The sequence below is a fragment of the Strigops habroptila genome, chromosome 2 (genome assembly GCF_004027225.2).
Source record: "Strigops habroptila isolate Jane chromosome 2, bStrHab1.2.pri, whole genome shotgun sequence".
In the NCBI taxonomy this organism is placed as follows: domain Eukaryota; kingdom Metazoa; phylum Chordata; class Aves; order Psittaciformes; family Psittacidae; genus Strigops; species Strigops habroptila.
Window position 1 is genome coordinate 15,866,281 of NC_044278.2, and position 22,268 is coordinate 15,888,548.

At 39.6% G+C, this 22,268-nt stretch overlaps 1 protein-coding gene across 6 annotated transcripts in view; it reads right to left on the reverse strand.

Annotated features, from left to right (window-relative positions):
* The window catches only part of PHLDB2 (pleckstrin homology like domain family B member 2), a 56,243-nt gene that overhangs the window by 24,672 nt on the left and 9,303 nt on the right, over nt 1-22,268 (reverse strand). For 3 of the 6 annotated variants that reach the window (XM_030471726.1, XM_030471730.1, XM_030471728.1), the window contains exons 3-6: nt 17,230-17,613; nt 14,755-14,898; nt 13,739-13,876; nt 2,518-2,646 (exon numbers count right to left, since the gene is read on the reverse strand). In XM_030471726.1, coding sequence (XP_030327586.1) covers nt 2,518-2,646; nt 13,739-13,876; nt 14,755-14,898; nt 17,230-17,613 — 795 coding nt within the window. The remainder of the gene's footprint in view (nt 1-2,517; nt 2,647-13,738; nt 13,877-14,754; nt 14,899-17,229; nt 17,614-22,268) is intronic. The other 3 variants (XM_030471729.1, XM_030471727.1, XM_032919760.1) reach the window with 1 other exon arrangement.

The following is a 22,268-nucleotide window of genomic DNA, read 5'->3' on the forward strand; positions in this document are numbered from 1 at the left end:
CAACAAAGCCAGATCACCAGCTAGTCAGGCCCCTGAGGACTGAGACCCTGGGCAGCCTGCAGGAGCAAGGCACAGTGGCAGAAGCATGAGATCTGGCTCCAAGGCGTGCCCACAGAGTCCTTGCTGTAACCTTCACAAGGATCCTAGTCGGCAGCATAGGATTTGTAGGAGAACTGTTCTTGCTGTAGGTAATGGCTTCCTGGACCAAGTAGCAAGTGTACTCCCTCCCTTTTATTAAAACAATTGACCTCAAAATATTGTAAATTATAATCTATATACAAACAACAGACACAATGTTTCTAGATTGTATTTCCAAGCCATAAATTTCTCCTACATCTCTATTATTTCAGTAATGACATTGGAGAAAATTCAATGGGAGAGAACCTGGCCATTACTTCAAAACGGGGTGGGAGCTCCATGTGCCCACATCATCTCTAAAAATCAGAACTTCTTCTGAAGAGTAAGGTACTTCCTAGCAACAGACAGTGTCTTTTCAGATCTCTGCAGGAATCCAGGCATCTATTCTCATTCTCCATTTACATGTATCTTTATAAACCCAGGCACACAAGAACAAACAAGCTTTGGGGCTTTCATACTAAGAGTAAAGGATGAAGCGTGCTAATAAGCCATTCCATTGCCAGCTGCGCACCAACATCCCCAACCCAAACTTCAAACCCACCATGCAGTCAGCACTACTGTGAAATTGGCTGCCCGCTCCCCTGGGCACAAATTGCAAAGTTTCTGAGGTCCCAGAGACAAAGCAATAAGGGAATTCATCACCTTCACATCCTTCCATGTTGGCATTAAAGTAGCACAACGTAACCTGCTGAGGGTCAAATATTTAACCCTGTACCGGGGTTATTTTGGGGAAAGAAGCTATTTTCTGTATTTTGGGTATGATACTTATGGTAATTTCATAACAGCTATCACACTTGATACCCATTTGAGAGCTACTGTGCACTAATTTGGCAATGAACTTCTGCTTCGACCATAGCAACCACAGCTAACTTTCATTACAATTGTCCTGGAATAATATGCAAGAGGACTAACTGGACCTGTAACTGCACCCCCACATCTCAAGTTTTGTCCCACTTTCAAATCCCAAATAGTTATTAAGCCAATTCCAAGGGAACAAAAAAATTAACAACGTTTAACCAAACAGACTTCTAGAAGCCTCTCTCATGCTCTGCCAGTGAGGAGAGGCACAAGAAGCTGGGAGGAATGAGAGCATGAGAGGCTGAAAAGTCCTTGATCAGGGTAAGTGCTACATAGCAACAATGAAAACATCGGTGTGTTATCAGCATTATTTTCAGACTAAAGCCAAAACACAGCACTTCACCAGCTACTGGGAAGGAGAAAAATAACTGTTACAGCTGAAACCAGAACAGTAGTCAATAATTAAAAAGGATTTACTACCATCCCACAGTAACAGGACCACAACTTCTCATTAATAAATACCTTCAAGTATGTGACTACACAAGACTGACTTCCTTTCCTTTTAATATGAATGTTACAGAATACTGCCTTTTTTTTGTTTTAAAGGTAACTTACAAAAATTCTCAAGTGTCTTAAACCCAGCAAACTTCCCAATTACTACAGAAGAATTAATACTGTTATTTCCAAAGACGGACTTTTACAAGATCAAGTTTGTCTTTCAGATGGCCTCTTGAGCTTACCATACTGATGCTTTGAAAATTATTCCCCCTGCCCCCCCCCAAAGGTAACTATATGCTGTAGAACCCACTTAACATTAATGAATAGTAAAATCTTTCTACAGATAGTAACTGTACCTTCACAAACTATATTGTAGCTTTTCCAGTTGCGAATAATACAAAATAAAAATCAAGATGCATTTAGACTTTATGCAAAGGTTATTATACCAATGTGCAAATGTTGAAAATTTAGGAAAAAATCAACCTATTTTAATAGGTGGTATAATCTTAAAAACGAATTTTCCAAGGTGCAGTTCAGGCTAACAAGTTATAAGTTATATACTGTTCAGTCTATAAATTATATACTAAAAAAAAGAAATTATCCACAGCTTCACCAAGACAACCTTTTACAGCATTGCAAAGGAGAGGTATACAACAAGATCAAACAACAGCGGCAGGAAAGCCTGCTAAAATGGCTGATCGCACTGACCAAAGTTCAATTCCTGTCTTTGCTCACACAGGTAAAGAGCAAAGACACCATCCATCTAGACATCACAACAGCTTCCACACCACCCACAAGGCCTAAGGTGCTAACTACAGGCAAGTAGCCCAAAGCTTTAAATGCATTCAACACAAAATTATTTCTAATTCACCCATTTGCACTCTGCTCATTTGCCACTGTGCACATTATCTATTATAAGCATTCCACAATAAAACATAACCCTCATGACTAGTAACAGTTGTAAGTTTCAAATATGTTCAGACACTGGATACTTGAAACAGAATAAGTCACACTTAACTCTAAAAAACAAAATAAAAAAAACAACAAAAAAAAGTTAGTGCAATCTTGGAACTTGCTACTGACCCTCTTCAGCTGCTGCTGTAATTGTTCCCTCATGGACTCAGGGCAATTATCAAGCTGCGTCTTCTGCTCGGAGTAAAGCTCCTGAAGCCTCTCTAGTTTTTCCCTCTCAGCATCAAGTTTTAATTTTTCCTGAAGCATGAACCAGAAAATAAACACAATTACCTTCAAACCCAAGATGTTGTTAGTGATTATGACAGTGTGTGGCAAAACCTTAACAAACAGTTGAAGCATGTAGGTCAAAGACAGAAACCTCTTGTTAGTTGAAATGCAATGGTGGGATGCAAAATGATCAAAACAAAACATTAATGTTTTTAGTGCGGTGCTTAATTCTCTCCCTCGCCACTGTATTTTGTACCTGTGCCTGGACGATGCTGTTAAAGCCCGCTGCCCAAACACTTGTCTCACCTAATAAATAAAAAAATAAAATAAAGGAAATGGTAGCCATGTTAGTGAGGGAACTGATGAAGGAAAGAGAAAAGAGTAGATTTAGAAAGCAAAATGGTTGGGAAAGGACTAGACTGGCAGTGAGGGGAAAACAGATCTTCCTGGGAGAATGAATTACATGCCTATGTGCCTCTCTGTACAGATAAGTACATGCAGCAAGCAGTGAAAAAACAGAATGAGACAGAGCTTTCTAAAGAAATAACCCTGGGCCAGGAAATCCTGTTGCAGCAGAAACACCAAATGATTTAGCAAATTTGCTTCAGGTTAGAGGAATTTTAACCTGTTCTTGGGGATCAAAGGGGATTGCTCGACCTCCCTGGTCTCATTCATCTTTCCTCTCATTCCAAATAACAGTATTTGGCACACTGCTTCTCGCCTCCAAAAGCCTTAAACATTTAAATCTTTATTACAAACAACTGCATGGTTTACTGTGCAGTACTGCTCCAGAGACTGAGTGCAAAGCTAACTTGTAGACTATTCTTTATCTATGGACCAAAGGGTGGGAAACAATAAATCAGAGGGCAGAGAATTTTTTCAATGCCTTTTACTTGCACCTACACTGGCCAACATAGCAGATGCATTTTCTTCAAATGAGCAATTAATAACTGGAAAAGCCAATATGCCTGATATGCCAGGCATAAATAAACCAAGTAAATCCCTGAAGCCCAGCTCTCTGCTACCTTCTAGAGTCACACTGACACAGTTCTCTTTTCTACTTCTTGTTCTGTAGTTATCTATCTCCTCTCAGGTGATGTCTGACTCTCCTTAATACTCAAAAATAAACAGTATCAGCCTCAAAAATTCAGCTTCTTCTTTTGGATGCTCCAAGAACAGTTGAATTCTGTCACAGCATCCAGTCATTTGTCCTCTCTTCAGTCCCAATTATTATGTAATTTTAAAATCAAATGTGTGGCTCAGCAGGTGCTATATGATCAGACACTCTGCAGCACCCTATGGCACGCACCATAGAGAAGAAACTTCTTCTAGTATACAGTACCTGCCATTTTAAACTGTGGAATGGTCCTTCCCAACACCTCTTTGTTGATCCTGACAAGGTTCTCAAACCCCCACGCACAATGGAGGGACAGTATCAAACATGTATTAGCTGCCTGCTTGCTTTATGGTTTTATCTCTAAATCTGAGTGGAATCAGGATCTGCGATTTAATTTTCCCAGTATTTAAAAACAACAACAGGAAGCATTCTCATTCAAGCCCAATGTCAAACAAATTCCCAGCTCTGTAACTTTCATTTACATGTGCAGCTTCTCAGCTTGTACAATCAGATGAACAAAATGCTGAACACAAATGATTACTTTGGGGTTTTTTTAAGTTTGTAAAACTGAGCAACTGAGCCAGCATATTTAATTACCTGGACTTCCTGTATTAGTTTCTGTCTTAGCAGCAGCAAGGCTCAGAAAAACAGAGGATGTAGCATGTACAAGCTGCACAATGAAGGAGAAGCATGCAACTCTTGACAGGTCACCTCTAGACCTCTGTCCCGACGGAACCTCCATTTGCCAGATCATCCTTACTTCCAACACGGAAAGGAATCTATAAATAAACTGGTAGTTCCCCTCCTCACAAACCTTGATGTCCATTTAACATTCAATCTATGGTCTGACACATTGTTTCCTGCTCTCCTTTTCTGCCCACCTAACAATCTAAGGCAGCAAGGACTTCTGTGATGTTATTGTGCCTCTGAAGCTATTGATAGCTCTCTAAGTATCTATGGGCTGCAACAAGCACGCTCATTCATTAACAAGCAAGTCAAATCTTGAGTGTGAGAAGACATCACCAGCAAGCATAAAACTCTCTGAGAATCCTGCCAGAGATACTGTTACTTCCCTCAAGAAATCAGAAATGTATTCCTTTGAGATTGAAAGCGATACTCATCTGGTCTATTTATAGCATAGGAAGTGCTAACATCCCAGCGAACTGTCTCCCTTCAAAATGTGCAGTCTTAACAGGAAATATCACTTTCAGCAATGAGAGGCATTTGCAGCTGTGGAGTTAAGTTCACTGACATCTCTGTCTGTGCATTAGTAAAGTCCATTTAATTCACAAAAAATAATTTGATAAATAAAGGGATAATCAGAATTTTTTTCATACAGCCTCTTCTATAAATGGATCAAGGCATGTTCTTTTAGAAGGGAAAAGACTAATAACTGTGCAAGCTAAGTGCAAGATGCAGCTGGGGCAAGCCTGCGGCTGCCTCCATGAGCTGTTTGCTGAAGAGCAGCAGCAGCAGAGCTGTGAACTCCAGCTGCTCATCCTCATTTAACTGCATGAGCTTGTACTTGTTAAACATTTCTCTGCAGACAACCGTGTCCCAGCCCCAGCGTTGACTCCAGAGTCACATTAACTACAGTCTGGCTGAATTCTTAACATCCTGTTTCCAGAGAAGAGAAGTACAGCTCAGTAAAGCATAACACCTGGTTTTAGCCTACTGCCCAGCTTGCCCTGTGGTCTGCCTCTAGATACATGTTAAATGAACTTTAGGTTAGCCAGGATATAGAGCAGGAATGGCTTGGAGTTTGATGATGCTGGGGCACAGCTTGGATCAGTTTTGGCAGTTACATGAAAATTGTGAAGGATAGCAGTTGAAAGAATTCAGGTGTGACACTGTCCCCCAAAAGCCCAGACACAGGATGTCAGCAGAGCACCCACGGTAGGAACACAGACCTGAAGTGATCAACATGGTCACAAAAGGAAATCAATGTTTAGATCTCATAGAACTGATTTTAGGAACAAGAGCGAAGGCAAAAAAAAAATGTATATATCCAACACATCTCATAGATGGTGAGGACACAGAGATGAAAGGATAGTATTACAGACAATCATAGCTCCTAGAAGAATGGGAACAACATAAAAAGAGAGACCAATTGCTTCAGTGCAGTCTCCTGTGGCGAAGGATGCCCTATGCCAAATCAATACTGATACTTAAAACCCTAGCAGATCCCCACACCCCTTCTGCAGAGAAGTTCTGATTTTCAATTTGTCATTCATCACATTCTGCTCCTGCAGGCAGGCAGGCTAAAATTGCAGAGCAGCATGTGTCCGCATGCGTATGTGCCTTCTGAACCAAATCTCCTGCATAAACTGGTAGGCTCTGAAAAAATTAGTCAGAGTAAAGTGGATCAAGCAAGAAAGCTTCTCAAAAATCCAGATAAAAATTAGAAAAGAATAAAGCACTTATTTTATGTAGAATAAAGCACTATCATTTTTACCAGGTCACTATGGATTGTGTGGGTGGTGACATGGGCTCCTTTACAAGCTTCCACTCCATCCCTCCAAAAGCAAAAAACCAAACCCACCCCCCCAGAAAAACCCAAACAAAAAACCAAACCAAAAACAAACCACAAAACCCCCAACGTATGTGTTATTTTCAGAGAGAAACTGCAAAGAAACCTACAAGCCATAAATAAAGGAAAAAAACCCCCAAACAAACAAAAAAACAACAAACAAAAAAAAGAACCAACTAAACAAAAAAGCCCTGTCTGCCTTCCCATCCAGCAGGCTCTGATACTTTAAATGTTCCAATCTAAGTATTCCAGGATCTTCCTCAGTCCAAGTCACCTCATGTTTTAAGCTAGCAACGTCTCATTACCCACACCAAGCTTCAGACATGCACGCCCTCTCTCTCAGTACAGAATCAGCTAGTCTCACCACTCCCACAGGCTTCCAAGAAATAAAGATGTGCAGTTGTTTGTTCTGAAAAGTTTCTCCATCTCATCTTCATGCTTTCATACCTAGACAAACTTTATTCTTTTCCACTCCAAAAGGACATCCCTCCCCTTCTCCAAAACAATCTACTGCAAAAGCTAGAAGTGGAGGACAAAGAACATACTACACAAATTATTCCTTTCTACTTGGAAGTGGTGTGATGCTACAGTTTGCCTATTCAATAAAACATTTTGGAGAATAAGTGGAAGAGCAAGAAAACTTGACTTTAACAACTCACTGACAGAATTGGCTTAACTCTTGTCATGAATTTTTAAGAAAATAGTCTAGTCCCTGACAGAAAGCAGGCTAAGAAATGTTATCTGCTCTTCAGTGGTTACTTGCTGAGAGGGGCAAATGTTACATTTGGGGAAAGTGTTAAACCTGTGGTCTACCAACTCTTCCAGCAAATTAGAAACATTTCCTATGCTACAGCTGACACAAATCAGACCACGTACAACTCTTATTAAAAAAGATACTGTTGAAATGTAACAGATCCTTCTGTGCACAAACTGTACATGCTCCTCTTCTATATTTTTCAGACTACTCTTTCCTGCATTCCTTGATCTCTTTCAGAACAGAAACATAAAACTTGTCATGATTTAGTTGTTTGTCCCTAAATCCCTGTGGGTTTCATGAAAGAAACCATTAAGAGGGGAAAAACATAATATGCTGGGCTTAATAGGAGCTTAATATGATAGGAGGTATTGCACAGTAATTCTTTTTACTATAAGAGTGGTAACTAATTTATTATTATATAAAAGACTGTATACAGTAATAGCATCTGTATGAGAGATCTCAGTGAGTTTGTTTCACATGCATGTACAAAGCTAACGTTAAAAAGCATTTTAAATCAGTGTAAGTGATCCCTCTGCTGTAAGTAAAAAAGTCACAGTAGTTGCACACATTAACTTGCTCCTGAGACAACTCAAAGGTTTTAATTTCTAAGCTTATTCTCAGATCATTGCAATGTGTTGTCCTAGTGAACAGATTGGGAGGCAAAAGAAAACCCCTGAATCTAGAGCACTATTTCTTCATGAATGTAGGAGAGGACAAAGTAATGATCAAAGCCAGAACAAAAAAAACAGCAGGAATTTTGAATCCAGAAGACAAAGGATTGAGGAGAGACCACTAGTATATTTAACTTTGATTGCTAGTGGCTCATCAGACAGCTGCTCTTTCCTTGACTCAATTCTTGCAAGTCTTTGCAGTACTAATTCAGCAAAGAAGCCGAGCTTCAAACATACTGGCATGTCTGAGATACTCTGGTAATGACTGAAAAATATTTCCACAAAAGCATGTGGACAAAATTAAATGTATTCCAAAAAAAGAGGAGTTAGCCGCTACCAGCTGGTCTTGATTTCTGCTTTCGAAGAGGGACAGGAAACCCGGGTTGATAAAAGAGTCGCAGAGTACGTATTTCCATCATGACATAAGGCAAAGGTCCTCCAGAAGAAAAGCAATAACCTCCCTCTCTTCAAATGCAGTCTAAACTTTTGCATACTAATTGTTTTGAAACTCTCTGCCAAAACTCCCATTTAGCTATGATTACCTCCCACAGCACTTCTGCTGAATTCATTACTCATTTTCAGTTATTCCTGTTTATTCACGCTCACTGATTATTCTTTCCTTCCCTGGCTACGATGTTACTTTCAACCTCATGATTTAACTTGGAAACATTAGGCATGGCAAATCATTAAAGCATCCCTCTCCACATATGCCGGACCACATGTTTTAAAACTACACAGACTAAGGAAGACTATGGAAAGAGTACTTTGTAAATCTGGATATTATCCAATCAGGCAAATACAATTTTCTCCAGATTCCTTATAGACAGACATCAATCCTGAACTAAGTCCTGTGAGCAAAGGGTCATCAGGAGGCAGTCACAATTGTAAATAGCATCATGGACCTGAGGTGCTATTCCACTTGAAACAACGCCACCATTATTGTACACCTGCAGTATAGTAACATGAATGACTGCCATGATAATTACAGGGAGCCCTGCCTGGATGGCAGGGAAAAGGGAGATTGGCTCACCTGCCTGCTTGTTTCCAGGTACTGCCCAGGTTGGTGATATCCAGAGCAGGCTGTGCTCAAAGTAATTTTGCCATATCTGTAACAAAGCTCTTTACTGGATTACTTCAAGCTTTATCTGTCAAATTGTATTACTAGTGACTCAGTAGGGTTGTCCCTGAAAAACTGGAACTTGCAATTAATAGCTTAAATGCTGCTATCCAAACATATAGTTGGTCATCTTTTTCTGTGGATAAAACCAAGTATGTAGCACATGGTAGTTGAAAGGAAGAAAAAAGGAAGAAAAAAGAAAAGGAAGAAAAAAGAAAAGGAAGAAAAAAGAAAAGGAAGAAAAAAGAAAAGGAAGAAAAAAGAAAAGGAAGAAAAAGAAAAGGAAGAAAAAGAAAAGGAAGAAAAAGAAAAGGAAGAAAAAAGAAAAGGAAGAAAAAAGAAAAGGAAGAAAAAAGAAAAGGAAGAAAAAGAAAAGGAAGAAAAAAGAAAAGGAAGAAAAAAGAAAAGGAAGAAAAAAGAAAAGGAAGAAAAAAGAAAAGGAAGAAAAAAGAAAAGGAAGAAAAAAGAAAAGGAAGAAAAAGAAAAGGAAGAAAAAAGAAAAGGAAGAAAAAGAAAAGGAAGAAAAAAGAAAAGGAAGAAAAAAGAAAAGGAAGAAAAAAGAAAAGGAAGAAAAAAGAAAAGGAAGAAAAAAGAAAAGGAAGAAAAAAGAAAAGGAAGAAAAAAGAAAAGGAAGAAAAAAGAAAAGGAAGAAAAAAGAAAAGGAAGAAAAAAGAAAAGGAAGAAAAAGAAAAGGAAGAAAAAGAAAAGGAAGAAAAAGAAAAGGAAGAAAAAAGAAAAGGAAGAAAAAAGAAAAGGAAGAAAAAAGAAAAGGAAGAAAAAAGAAAAGGAAGAAAAAGAAAAGGAAGAAAAAAGAAAAGGAAGAAAAAAGAAAAGGAAGAAAAAAGAAAAGGAAGAAAAAAGAAAAGGAAGAAAAAAGAAAAGGAAGAAAAAAGAAAAGGAAGAAAAAAGAAAAGGAAGAAAAAAGAAAAGGAAGAAAAAAGAAAAGGAAGAAAAAAGAAAAGGAAGAAAAAAGAAAAGGAAGAAAAAAGAAAAGGAAGAAAAAAGAAAAGGAAGAAAAAAGAAAAGGAAGAAAAAAGAAAAGGAAGAAAAAAGGAAGAAAAAAGGAAGAAAAAAGGAAGAAAAAAGGAAGAAAAAAGGAAGAAAAAAGGAAGAAAAAAGGAAGAAAAAAGGAAGAAAAAAGGAAGAAAAAAGGAAGAAAAAAGGAAGAAAAAGGAAGAAAAAGGAAGAAAAAAGGAAGAAAAAAGGAAGAAAAAAGGAAGAAAAAAGGAAGAAAAAAGGAAGAAAAAGGGAAAAAAAAGGAAGAAAAAAGGGGAAAAAAGGGAAAAAAAGGGAAAAAAGGGAAAAAAGGGAAAAAAAGGAAAAAAGGAAAAAAAAGGAAAAAAATAAGGAAAAAAAAAGGAAAAAAAAAGGAAAAAAAGGAATGAGATGATTGTAAGCTGTGCTCAAACAGCACAGCCATAGAGACAAAGCCAGACCTTCCTCCATACAGTAGCACGATTTCCAGTATAGCTGAAAGCACAGGCCATGCCAAACAGCTCTGGAAGTAGCTACCCCAGCCAGGACAGCCAAGTCCTGGTAGCACTTGTACCTGGCAGAGATGCACCACAGCCAGAACTATTCTGAGCCCCGAAATGGGGCTAAAAGGCTCTGTCATCATCTTTTCAAAACAGCAACTGCTCATAGCTATTATTTCCAAAACCGAAGTAGAACAACCCTAATTGCTTCGTTCCTTACAATGTGTGTGGTGGCATGCTCACAAAAGCAAGGGAAACACTTTCAAACTCACTGCAGGGTGTGCTCCACACTGTCTTCCCCGCCAATTCATCTGTTCTTCCTGACCATGAGTCCTGCCGTGTGCTCAGGCAGGGCTGAGCATGGGACTCGAGCAAAATCAGAATGCAGCTTACCATATAACGTACAAACCCACTTGCAAAATCCCTCCCTGATTTACAAGGTGCTGAGACACAGAGGCATTGTACCACGGCAAAGAGCATGCTGGCATGGCCTGAAGCTGAAGTCACAACTCTCTTGTCTTCAAGTTTTCCAGCTGATTCTCTTGCTTTGCAAGGGCTAAAATCTGTGGCTTTAAAACTGTGCAAAACTTCACAAAGCTTTGTGTCTTTATCTAAATGAATTGTGCACAGGGCATTAAAAACAAAAAGAAATCAAAGAATTGGGCAGAAAGTAGTACAAGAGCTTCCACCACAGTCTATTTCAAGTACATAACATGGCCTAATAATTAGGTTGTAGTTTATGATCTCTCTTTTCAAGAATTTCACAAGTTTTTCAAACAGGTGCATGGTAAGGATGAAACACAACCAGGCAGGGGTTTCCTGTCAAACAGGTGCCGAGATCAGTGGCAAATTCCAGGAGCTGCTCAAGTCGCTCCAGAGACAAGTGCCATCATGTACAGCACCAACACCCCACTATGGTTTTGTGAGTGAAATTAACTCTCACCTCAAGACGACACCATGCAGTGCATTCGGATACCACTCCCTTACCCTGACAGAAATGTAACCACTGTCTGAGCGATGGGACCAGACAGCTTCTTGCCAGGAACCTCCATCAAACCCGAGACCACTGGTATTATTAGGGGTGAACATATTCGGTCAACTAGAAGAAACTGTGATCACTGTGTGGACATTAGGACACTTGTTCTTGCAAGAAACAACACAAAAAGTACCATCAACAGGGTGGCAACTACTGGTCAAAACCTGAGCTTTTCAAATTATTTCAGCAAAAAGGACCACCTAGAGCCCACACCCCAGCACCCCTTTTCTGGAGAGGCTGATCCTGCACTACAGAGGCAAGATGTTGCCTACCTGGCACCAGATCTGTAGGACTGCCACCTTAGTGATACAGACACACAAATCAAGCTTTAAAAAATGCTGTTGTTTCAAGCCAGCCAGAACTTTGATTTGTTGACACAATCAGTGCCATCTGTTTTGCTGGTTGACACTACTTTCTCCAGAACCCTCCGGCTGCCACTCTGTATTTTGCCCATTTGCAGAAGCTCATCTCCCATTTCTTTTTTAAACTTTCACTTTCATACAACGCTTTCAGACATCTTCCAGAACAAAACCTGGGGGCTTTCTCAGAGTTTATTTCTACAAAGATAATTTCAGTATTAACTGAGCTATAGCTTTAAGTCTAGAGAACACACATGCAGCTGGGGTTTTGTTTGTTTAAGAAAAAAAAAGAAACACAACAGAAAAGACAACTAAAATATTGTGTCTGATCTGACTAGTGGCATGCTTCGTACTGAAAAAAAAATGTTTTGAATGAACTTGCTTTTTAAATAACAGAAGTGCTTTTTCTAGGCTGCTTTCCCTGTTTCAGTCCAACTGAAAATTTAAACTAGACCTGGAATTTTAGTTTTCTGACAGCTACTCACTTATGTTCCATCATATGACTAAAAGGAAATTTTAAAAACCCACATATTGTAAAATAATTTCTGTTAGTTTCATTGAACTTTGAGGCTACTAGAGAAAAAAATATAAAAGGCAAAAGATGTCTTGAATTTCTGGATACGTGACTTATTACCACCTACCAACCACAACTTCTAGCAGCATCCTTTTGGAAGGTATATGTTTGCACCACCTTATCTTCTGTTACCAATTTAAACTCATCTTTATACTAAAAATCATCTATGCAACACATTCTGTGGACAACTTAAAACGTGACCACACCGAAAGCTGAATGATCACTGAGGAGTACACGAGAACAAGGAAAGCACAAGCAGAAAAGTCTGCAAAAGCTTAAACTGGATGTGTGCTGTCACGCCACAGGGTGGAGAGGTGGGAGCACCATTCTCCTCAGGCACAGGCTCAATGAGTACAGCCACAAAACAGCATTCAGGCTCATGACAGGGTAGGCAGAAATCGAAGACAAAAAGCTCAGAGTAAGACAATGCAAGCTGTGAGACGTGAATTAAATGGGAACTGTGAAAAAGCTAAAAACGTGCAGCTTGTCTAAGAAAAAGCAAATAAAGCAGAAGACTTCCAGATATTTCTGGAAAGCTGAAAAAAAAGAAAAGGGGGGGAAGATACTAGCTAGAGTATTTCCACAAGTGACAGGTTTAAATTATGAGATAGAGGATGAAATTTAAAAAGGAAACATTACTGGCTGAAAGCCCTGGAAAAACTTCCTGACCTTGAGATATTATTGGCCATGGCTCATCCCCTGTGGAGAAGGTAACTGCTTGCCCAGAGAGGCCACCCGAGGGCCTGCTGAAGGGGGCCAGTGCTCCCTGGTTTGAGGGGGACAGCTTCATCTTGTAGGCCCTTTCCATTTCTGTACTTAAAATCTCATTATAGTACTATCCTGTCTTGAAATACATGCTTTTATATATGTGTGTATTTACTGTATATTTGAGAGCAATTATCTGACTGTATAGGAGAACTGATTAATTCCTTGGACTTAATCACAGAGAGAATGTTCTACAGGACTAAAATTGCAGTCAGTCAGCAAACAAAATAAACCAACATAATTGCTTTAAAATTATATGCTTGACAGATGTCATATATCATATATTCTATATAATAATAAAGGCATTTTCTGAAACCATAGCCGCCTTTCATTCTGTTCCTTTGCTGAGAAAGGATTTATTATTTTTTTCCAATTTAAAATATAGAACAATGGAAGGCAGTGGAACAGTTCAATCAATACTGTTCTTTTAAACAACAGATAACCCAAGTCCAAGCCCTATATGGATGTTTTATTAATCAAAAATATCTTTATATTAGGTCAGGTCTTTTTACTTAAGCATACTATATTTTGCTTGTCAAACATACCTTGGGAAATCAGATTTTTACAGAAAGATGATGTCAAGACAACTGTATTTTTCTTCCACATTTATCAAGTAAGTTTACTTAGTACTTCATAAAATAACCTCCATCAATATGTTAATCATATAAATGTATTTTGAAGATCAAGCGGAACAAACAGCTAACTAAGATTACTCAATTACCTTTGTCTTTTCACCAATAACATTTCTCTCCAGCTCAGCTATTTTTCTGTTGAGATGATCCAATATTTCCTTCTCTTTCAGCAGCTCTGTTGTTTCAGATTTCTGTTCCCCATCCAAAAGGGCACATTCCATATCCAACTAGGAACACAAAACATTTTTCAGAAGCAGTCCAGATTATGAAGAAATCTTGATACATATTATTTTCTGGGGAAAGGGGAGTGAGTAGGTGATTATTCACAAGACAGAAACATTTAAAAAAGGGGGAGGGGATGGAAGGGGGAAATAAGTTTTACTGCCACAAAAGTTAAAAAGAGATCAACAAATCTAAGAAAAAATAAAACTGCAACTTAAAAACTACAAAATAAAGTCCAAACCAACTTTAGTTTGAAGATACTTTTTTCCAAAACTTTTTCTTTTCTATCTCTTCTCTGTGCTTCCTCCTGTTATGATACTGTACCGATTCTCTGTGCCCAGGCTCCGTAGGAAACCCTTCTGGAACAGCTGTTTCTTTCCTGTCGCTGATAATTGGAGCAAGCACAACCCAAATGCCTGGCCAGCTTAGTCTGCAACTGTGAGATTCCAGAAGTCAAGTGGGTGCCAACATACCCTTGTCACTGTAAAGCTGAAGAGGTTTGAAAGGAAGTTGTCTCACTTCCTTTCTCTTTAAACAGCCACAGGAGATACCACCATAAAACTCCCAAGTGACACAAGGTATTTAGATCAACTGAGTGACCATTAAACAAGCAAGATTGTTTTAATTCCACTTAGGAGTATAATGGTTACAGCTGGGAAAGTCTAATCTGAGCATCACATCCATGTCCCAGCTGGGGAAAAATAACCTTCATAGTAGGAGACTGCCAGGGCCATCATTCTGTGCCTAATCCTGGTGAAAAAGCACAGAATATGAAGGCTCCACACATCCATGAATTCCCTATGTACTTGCTGAACTCATCAGACTTATGCTATGTAGACACACTTAACAAGCACGACTTTTAAAACAAAAACATATTTCATACCTCTCTTGAAGATTCATCCATCTGGTCATTTAAATCTTTGATCTTCTGCTCAAGTTCTTCCAAGTTATTTAGTATTACTATGCGCTCCTCCTCCAGTCGACCAAGCTCCTGCCCTCTTTGCTCATCACTTGTGCATTCTGTTATCTGCAGTTGCATGTTACAAGAGGTTCATCAGAAATAGAGCTAAACACAGTGTTTCCTCTTTCATACTGTGTTCATTGTAAGCAAGTACAGTACTGCTGGTTTTGAATCCATTACAGATTTCATATCTACTATATTGTTATTTCTATATTTAGAAGGTGTACAAGAGAAACAAACATGATAGTTTACTTCCAGGCATTGGAAGTAAACTCTATACTTAACAGTAAATACTATTCATTCTACAGGAATTATTAAAACCTAACCTTTGAGAATACTTTACATGCTGTGCTATTTAGGTTGCAAAAATCCAATTGTTCCCTTATAAAAATAACAGACAGATAAAGATGCTTTTTATGTGAATCTCAGCTGTTCATATAATAAAAGCCAGGAGGTAGGATAGGACATTTTTGTAACCAGCCATTAAGATGAGCATCTTCTGTAAAATAAGGACAAAAGTTGGTTCTGTCTCCCCAGTTAGCACTGAGGAAGTAGTACCCTTAACATTGCTTTTTTCACTGCCTTACTAGATTTACTTACATTTACTTACTAGATGACTGTGCCAAGAATTAAACAACACTATGAAGGAAACACCTGTGATCTTACACCAGCAAAGGCCAGATCAAAGAGTACTGAGTTTCAAACATATTCTTCATGTTCATCTGACCCCAGGGGCTTGTGATCCAATTACCCTGGTAAAGCTGCTCAGTCATTGTCCCCAGTCAGAATTAGAGGTGGGCTGTGAGCAGGGCAGTGTTAAACACTGGACCACACAGCCTTGATCAAAAGAGGCTCAGCTCAGCTACTGAATGGCTATTCTGAGAGCAGGCATTTTGTCCTGAACAAATCTGATCTCGATATTTTAAAACAATGAGCTGTGTTTCATTAACACAGTTGCTTGTTATTGCTTTTCTGAGGGCTTAGCAGAACACGCTTTACAATGAATGAATGAACGGTATTCCTTGATTAGCATTAGTAATCCTAGCAGGAAAGCCTCTTTTTGTCCGGTATCCTGTTCGGATAATGCTGACATAACATCTTCAATTTCAACTTCCTAATAAGGATTTAAAATTGGATCTCTGACTTGCACGAAGAAAGCAACAAATAGGAAAGAAATGCAAGACCACAGTAACTTGTAAATGAAATGTCTTACTACCTTTCAACACAGAAAGACCAAGTAAAACCATAATAGCACGTTTCTGCTCAGCATAATTTCACACTGAAAGACTCAGCAGATTTCCAGACAGATATCTCCTTATAAGATAAAATACTTTTCTATCACACCTCTCTCGTCTTCTAAACCTACATACTTCTGTTGACAATAAAGATGTAAGTAAGTTAGCAAAGGTTAAATACAATTTATGTTAGGCATATAACCATGCTGAAATTCATACAGTGTGTAAATAATAATAAAAAGGATACACAAAGTATTTTGAAGGCTTGAATTTGTTAAACAGAAACCTGGTTTTCTGGCTTTGCTTGGCCTTCTTATGCTCCTGATTCTAACTCTTGAATATAGTTATTTAACACCCTGCCTGTCACCAGGATTTGCTGCACTGCTGGTCTGGCACACCAGAGCCTGGGCACTGACCCAAAACTATGAAAGGCCCCTGCCCCAGCCCAGAGGATGCTGCTGCTGCCCTAGCTGAAGGAAATGGTTAGGAATGCTGCTAGCTCGTTCTTTAAAAGACAGTCTCCCTTCAGCAACAGAATAGCAGTGCGAATTACACAGGAAAGGAGCTGCAGCTCATTAAACACGGGAGCTGCGTGAGGGAGGCAGGAGGCTGACTGCCACTGCGCACCCCAGGAGAGGCAACAGGTGATTACAAGTGGCTCATGTCCAACCCTGGGAAAGGAGGTAGGACAGTAAATTTGGCTCACAGAACATTTCTTCACCTCCTGTGCAACCGTTCTGGTTTACCCATGAGAAAAAACATCCTCATCTTACAGAAGACAGCAGCCTCAGGCTGGAGAAGATGGCAGAGCTTCCTTTTCCTCCTACATCCCAGCAAGGTGCTAAACAGGGTTCCTGAAACTCTCCTTATTTAGGTAGCTATGACTGTTCAAGCAAATCCTTCTCCCTCAGAAAATCTTAAAACTCTTCCTGAACTGTACATACCTCTGGAAAAAAAAAAAAACCAGCCCAACCCTTCCAGTACCAATAGCTTCCATAGAAAATGAAATAATCATTTGCAGGCTGCTAAACTGTATGAGTTCCTAGATTAATTCTCAAACCTAAGACCTCCTAACTATGGCCCTGCCAGGAAAGCCAACTCCTACAGGAGGGTTTCCAGCGGTCAAACCTGGATTGTACTCTTTCCTCCTACAGAGCGTTACCTTTGGTGTGATGCTCAGGTAGGATGATTCGGTGGCATCCTTCAGGAAGCCAGGAGCAGTGAAAGGCGGAGACTTTGCATTTTCATTGAAGTGCTCCTCGGCTCTCAACCCTCTAGAGGAGAGGAGAGCAGCAGTACCACGACTGTGGCTGCTCAGCTCTGAGAAATCCGAATCACTTGCAGATGACTTCAAGTGGCTTCTGAACCTTGTTTCCAGATTCATCTGGGAGTCTTCGAACACCGAATCCTCATCAGAGAGCTGAAGTTTTTCAAGTTCTTTGTTAATTTTTTGAACATCAGCGACTGTTGTAGCTGCAGCCGGGTCGCTGTCAGATCTGGAGTATTCTGCACAGAGATTGAGGATTGTCTCCAGCCGCTGTCGTTCCTAGTATAAGAAAAAAAGATAATAGCACTAAGCATCACATGTGAGCTAAAGTAAAGACGAAGTTAGAAAAAGTTTGCTGGTTTTTTTTGGGGTTTGTTTGCTTGGTATGGGAGTTTTTTAGAGTGAAAGATTAAAGCCTTCCAGTTCCATCTGTATCTGTAACACTTAGAGATAACAAACAGATATAATTAAATAAATTACAATGCAAGATGAAGAATCAGAGTTCACATGGAAGAAGAACTTAAAAAATTAAAAGTACATTTCACAGACATTAATTGCTACTTAAATAAGATGCCCTAACACTTACTTATCTTTCCAATGTAGAAAATTTTAATATTGTTTATTCAGGTTGTTGTAACCATACCCCATTTGTATGTACACATGTCCACTGAGGTCACTGTATAAATCACTAATGGTTCCACTTTACACTTATGCCATACTCCTACCAAGCTGCAAAATATCACACAGATTTTCCATGACCTCACTCATTCCTGGCTTTTCTTGATCTTCTGTTTTGCTAACTTTGATTCCCTTTCCTTGGGAGAGAATTCGTCCCCAGTTTGAAACACACAGTTTTAGGAGCATTAACAGAAAAATGAGGAATAACATCTAAAATACAACAGACGTCAAATGCACAGATATGAGGGAAATCTTTATTTACCAGTTAACTCAAATTCTCTATGGATTCATACCAACATTTCAAACTCGAGAATCTGAATATCTGTGCCAGTTTGACGTGACGCATTTCAAGTTGCTACAAACATTTAATGCCCTAAGGATTTCTAGATCTATATGATAATTTTCATAAAGTACCAGAAAGCTATATTTGTTTTATATTACTGTATGCATAGCTTCCTGTAACTTCAGTTTCAGACTATTTTCTTTTACATTTTCATTTTTAAGGCGTAATTCTTTTATGTGATCTCATGTTTCTTTTGCTAAAGAAGAAAAATAATACTTAAAAAAAAAAAAAAAATGCTTACCATAAGCCTATTGAAAGTTCTGCTGGAAAAAAAGACCTCTGTGAGAGTTCCATGCTTGTCATTAATACCTGCACTAATGAGCTCATTTCTGATTTCTAGGAAATCCTACTTTTTTTCAGTAGTATTTAAAAGGAAAGCCAGAAAACCAAAACCCTCAGCCTCCTTCCCCAGGAACCACTGCAGACATATTCACTTTCCAAGCTCTACCTGGCATTACATTTGCAATTATGATTTACAAAGCAGCTATTTGTGACAGTCCCAACAGTCCCTATGCCCAACAGCAAGCAATAACAAGGATCAAACAAAGCAGTTTGGGCAATGCATTGCCTGCCCCTTCTCTCCAGCAAGACACTGGAGTTTCATAAAAGATCAATACCAGTTTACAAGCACACAGCAATTTATACAGCTACCAAGAGATCACCCAGTTGTATGCACAACCCATTTACATCACCCCGCATCACCCACAGTTAAGAGCTGCATTTCTGAGCTGGAGAACCCATCTGAACCCATCCATTTCCAAGCACTACCCAACCTAGACAGCACTACAAGACAGAAGTTTTGCCTTCAGGTAGCTTATTCCCAGGTTCCCTCTGAAGCCTCCTGTATCGGCACCGGCAGGGACGAGCTGCTGCAATAACAGAGCCTGGGGCAGCTGTGGAGCAGCAACTGCAAGCTTGTATTTTCCACAAAATGGGTCCAAGCAAATTCTGCAGACATCTTTCAACCCCAAATGATCGACATAATTATAACTCCCCAAAGCCCTGCTGCCTCAAGGCAACCACTGCCTCTTCCCTTACCCCTCCAACGCCGCTATCCTCCCTCTTACTAAGTCTTTTGGCCGCGCAACCCAATTCCTAAAGCGCTGTGCAAGTGCTGGCTGGGACCGCCGGTAATTATGCAGCTCTCCCTGTTGTGACGGCATCGGGCCTGGCCCTTTCATACAGTCAGCGTAATGGTTTTATAGATGGGAAACATCTATAAACGACATTAGGACATCCTTCCCTGCAACAACAGCATATATCAGGTTACCCCCTGCGAAGCCTCCATCCCTTCAATAATAATAAGAAATGGCAAATTTCAAAGTGCAGCTGCTGCTTATCCTAACCTAAGCTCTCAGGTAAGGGGCTCTCACTGCAAACTGCCCTTTGCTGAGCAGTCAGGAAAAAGGAAAAAAAAGGATTATTTTTTCCACAAGTCCCAGATGCTCAGGAAAGCTTAAAATTTGCAGGAAAATCTCTGCCAGTCTTCAAAAAATTCCTGATGAACTTTCAGCCACATTACAGAAATACTGATATCTCTCACTTCTATTTTGACATGTGCTGAAAGGCTTATGGACAGGAAGCTCTGTGGTTATTTTATACGCCCTATTCTCATCATTTCACCTCGGCCAACTCATTCCATCTACAGCACATCTGCATTTAACTGTTTCCAGCATAAATTTCCGAGTCAAGCAGCGAGCTAGGAAAGCACCCCTGCAATGAAAAGCACAAAAGCAGTACCACATGGAAAAATCCAGTCAATAATTCTGCAAGAAATATGACACAAGTTATTTGTGACGCTGAACACAGCAGAGGGGAAAAGAAAAGGTATGTCACGAGGGAAATTGGTTTAAAATTGACTCTGGCAGGCAGGTGGGGTGTTAAACCAAAAGGTTTACAAGGCTTGATTCATTTCCCCATATAATGTCTTTTCTAACAGCCTAAAATGTCTGCATGTATTTTCTGTGGATCTCTTCATATGTATGAATTTTAAAAATGCATAAAGGTGACGCTTTATCTAGATATCATGGCAAGACTTGGCTAATCAGCTGCGGCAAGCAAGAAGCTTTTTCAATAAATGCTATTAACAACTGGATAACCCCAGATTTCATTAAAAATACAGGTGCGCTCTATCCTGTGTGACCAATGCTAATGAGAATTATGGCTACTCCATGCAGCCAGGGCTCCCTTTGCCTGAAGAAGAGGCTGTTGCTCTTTTCAGCTACCAAGGAACAATACTTTTCCACTGTTGCTCTTTAAAAACAACCAAGCTTCATAGCAAAAGCTTGGAGCAGTAGCTAGTCAAAAAGGATGGTGAGGAAAGGGGTGGAGAGACTGGGGAAGAGAAGCTTCCCAAACTTACTTTATTACAAATACATTCAGCATCCCACAGACAAGAGGCAGGAAAAAGGGTTCTCTTTCCTTCTTGCATTTCTAAGGAGCTGGTAACTTCACATGTGTCAGATAGCGAGATGCTGATTTCAAAGCTAGGCTTTAACTGGGTGTGAGAACAGCTCACCAACTATCCTCCCCCTTTCCACCAGTCTGCAGCAGTTTCTCACTCCAGCCACATTTACTTCCTCATTTTCAGTCCTTGTTTTGCTCTAGTCTTTTGGCTCTGAGGTTACCACTAGCAGCACAGAATTCAGGAAGAGTGCCCGTATTCCATGTCCATCTCTTACAGAGGATGCACAGGCAGCCTCTCATGGTAAAGGTACCTGCATGGAGTAGAGCTGCAGAGGGACCACCTCAGCTCAGAGCAGAGGACAGGGTACAGGGACCAGCTTATCACATCTCATCTTTACCTTCTTGTTACAGACACAGAAGAAATGGACTGGTAAAAGCAGAAGAGATCAGCGGCATGGAGCAAAGTCAGCCTCTAGGGAGAAACTGAGCAGACAGCTTTGTGCAGAACTAGCTCCTGTATCTGCAGGCATGTATTAGGCTCCTGAGGAAATGCCACTGGCTTCCAAAATAACAGCATTATTCAGACCAGTGCCCTTTTGCCCCTACAGTACCTATGCAGAAGCTCCCTTTCAAATTGCTGAGGGCAAGAGCCTGAAGACTAGAGCTCCAGTGCAGTACTTAAGTTCTGTAAATGAGAATAGGTCTCCTGGAATTAATTTCTTCCCGGCCCATACAGCCACAAAAATTAAGTATATTTAATAATCCAAAGTGTGGATTACAGATCCCCCAGGAATGCTTTGGAACACAATTAAAACCGAATGTTCCTGAAAATCTACTAAGTTGTCAGTATTAGTTATATACTGCAGAGGTTTTTTTTATCCTATTACACAACACTTGTTAATTTACTAAACTAAATTGATGTTAAGTAGCTATTCTGTAATGCTACAGAGACTGTCAAATACTAGTGGTGGGAAAAATTACCTTCATCTAGCCTTTGCCTACTTGGCTGGGCTTTCTGTAAGAGGCAAGTCACTTATACTTGTACATGCAGCTTGGGTACTTTGTGTTTAAAGGGTCTATAAAAAGATACAGTGCCAATATAAATTTATAAAACATGTATATGAGGTTTTTCTGAGCTGTACGGGAGATTTACATAAGCTCTAATAACCATAATTTTAAAGCAGTATCACCTTGCAAATTCAAAAATATTTTAATTTCATTTTCCCCTCACATGAGCACATCTTACTGAATTGTAAATGCATTAATGCAAACCAGGCACAGAGATATTCTGTATTATTTCCTACCTACTGAATAAACTTAATGAAACCCAATGCTCTTTTAACCATGAAAACATGGACTATGGAATAAGGTCCCTGAATTTTATTATTGCTCACTCGGGCATTGGTCATATAAGCTGAAATCTCTCCCAGCACAATTCCTGGGGAGAATTTCATTAACAAGCGTATGTTTACAGATCTGTACTAATAGCTGGGCTATGGAAGGTGTC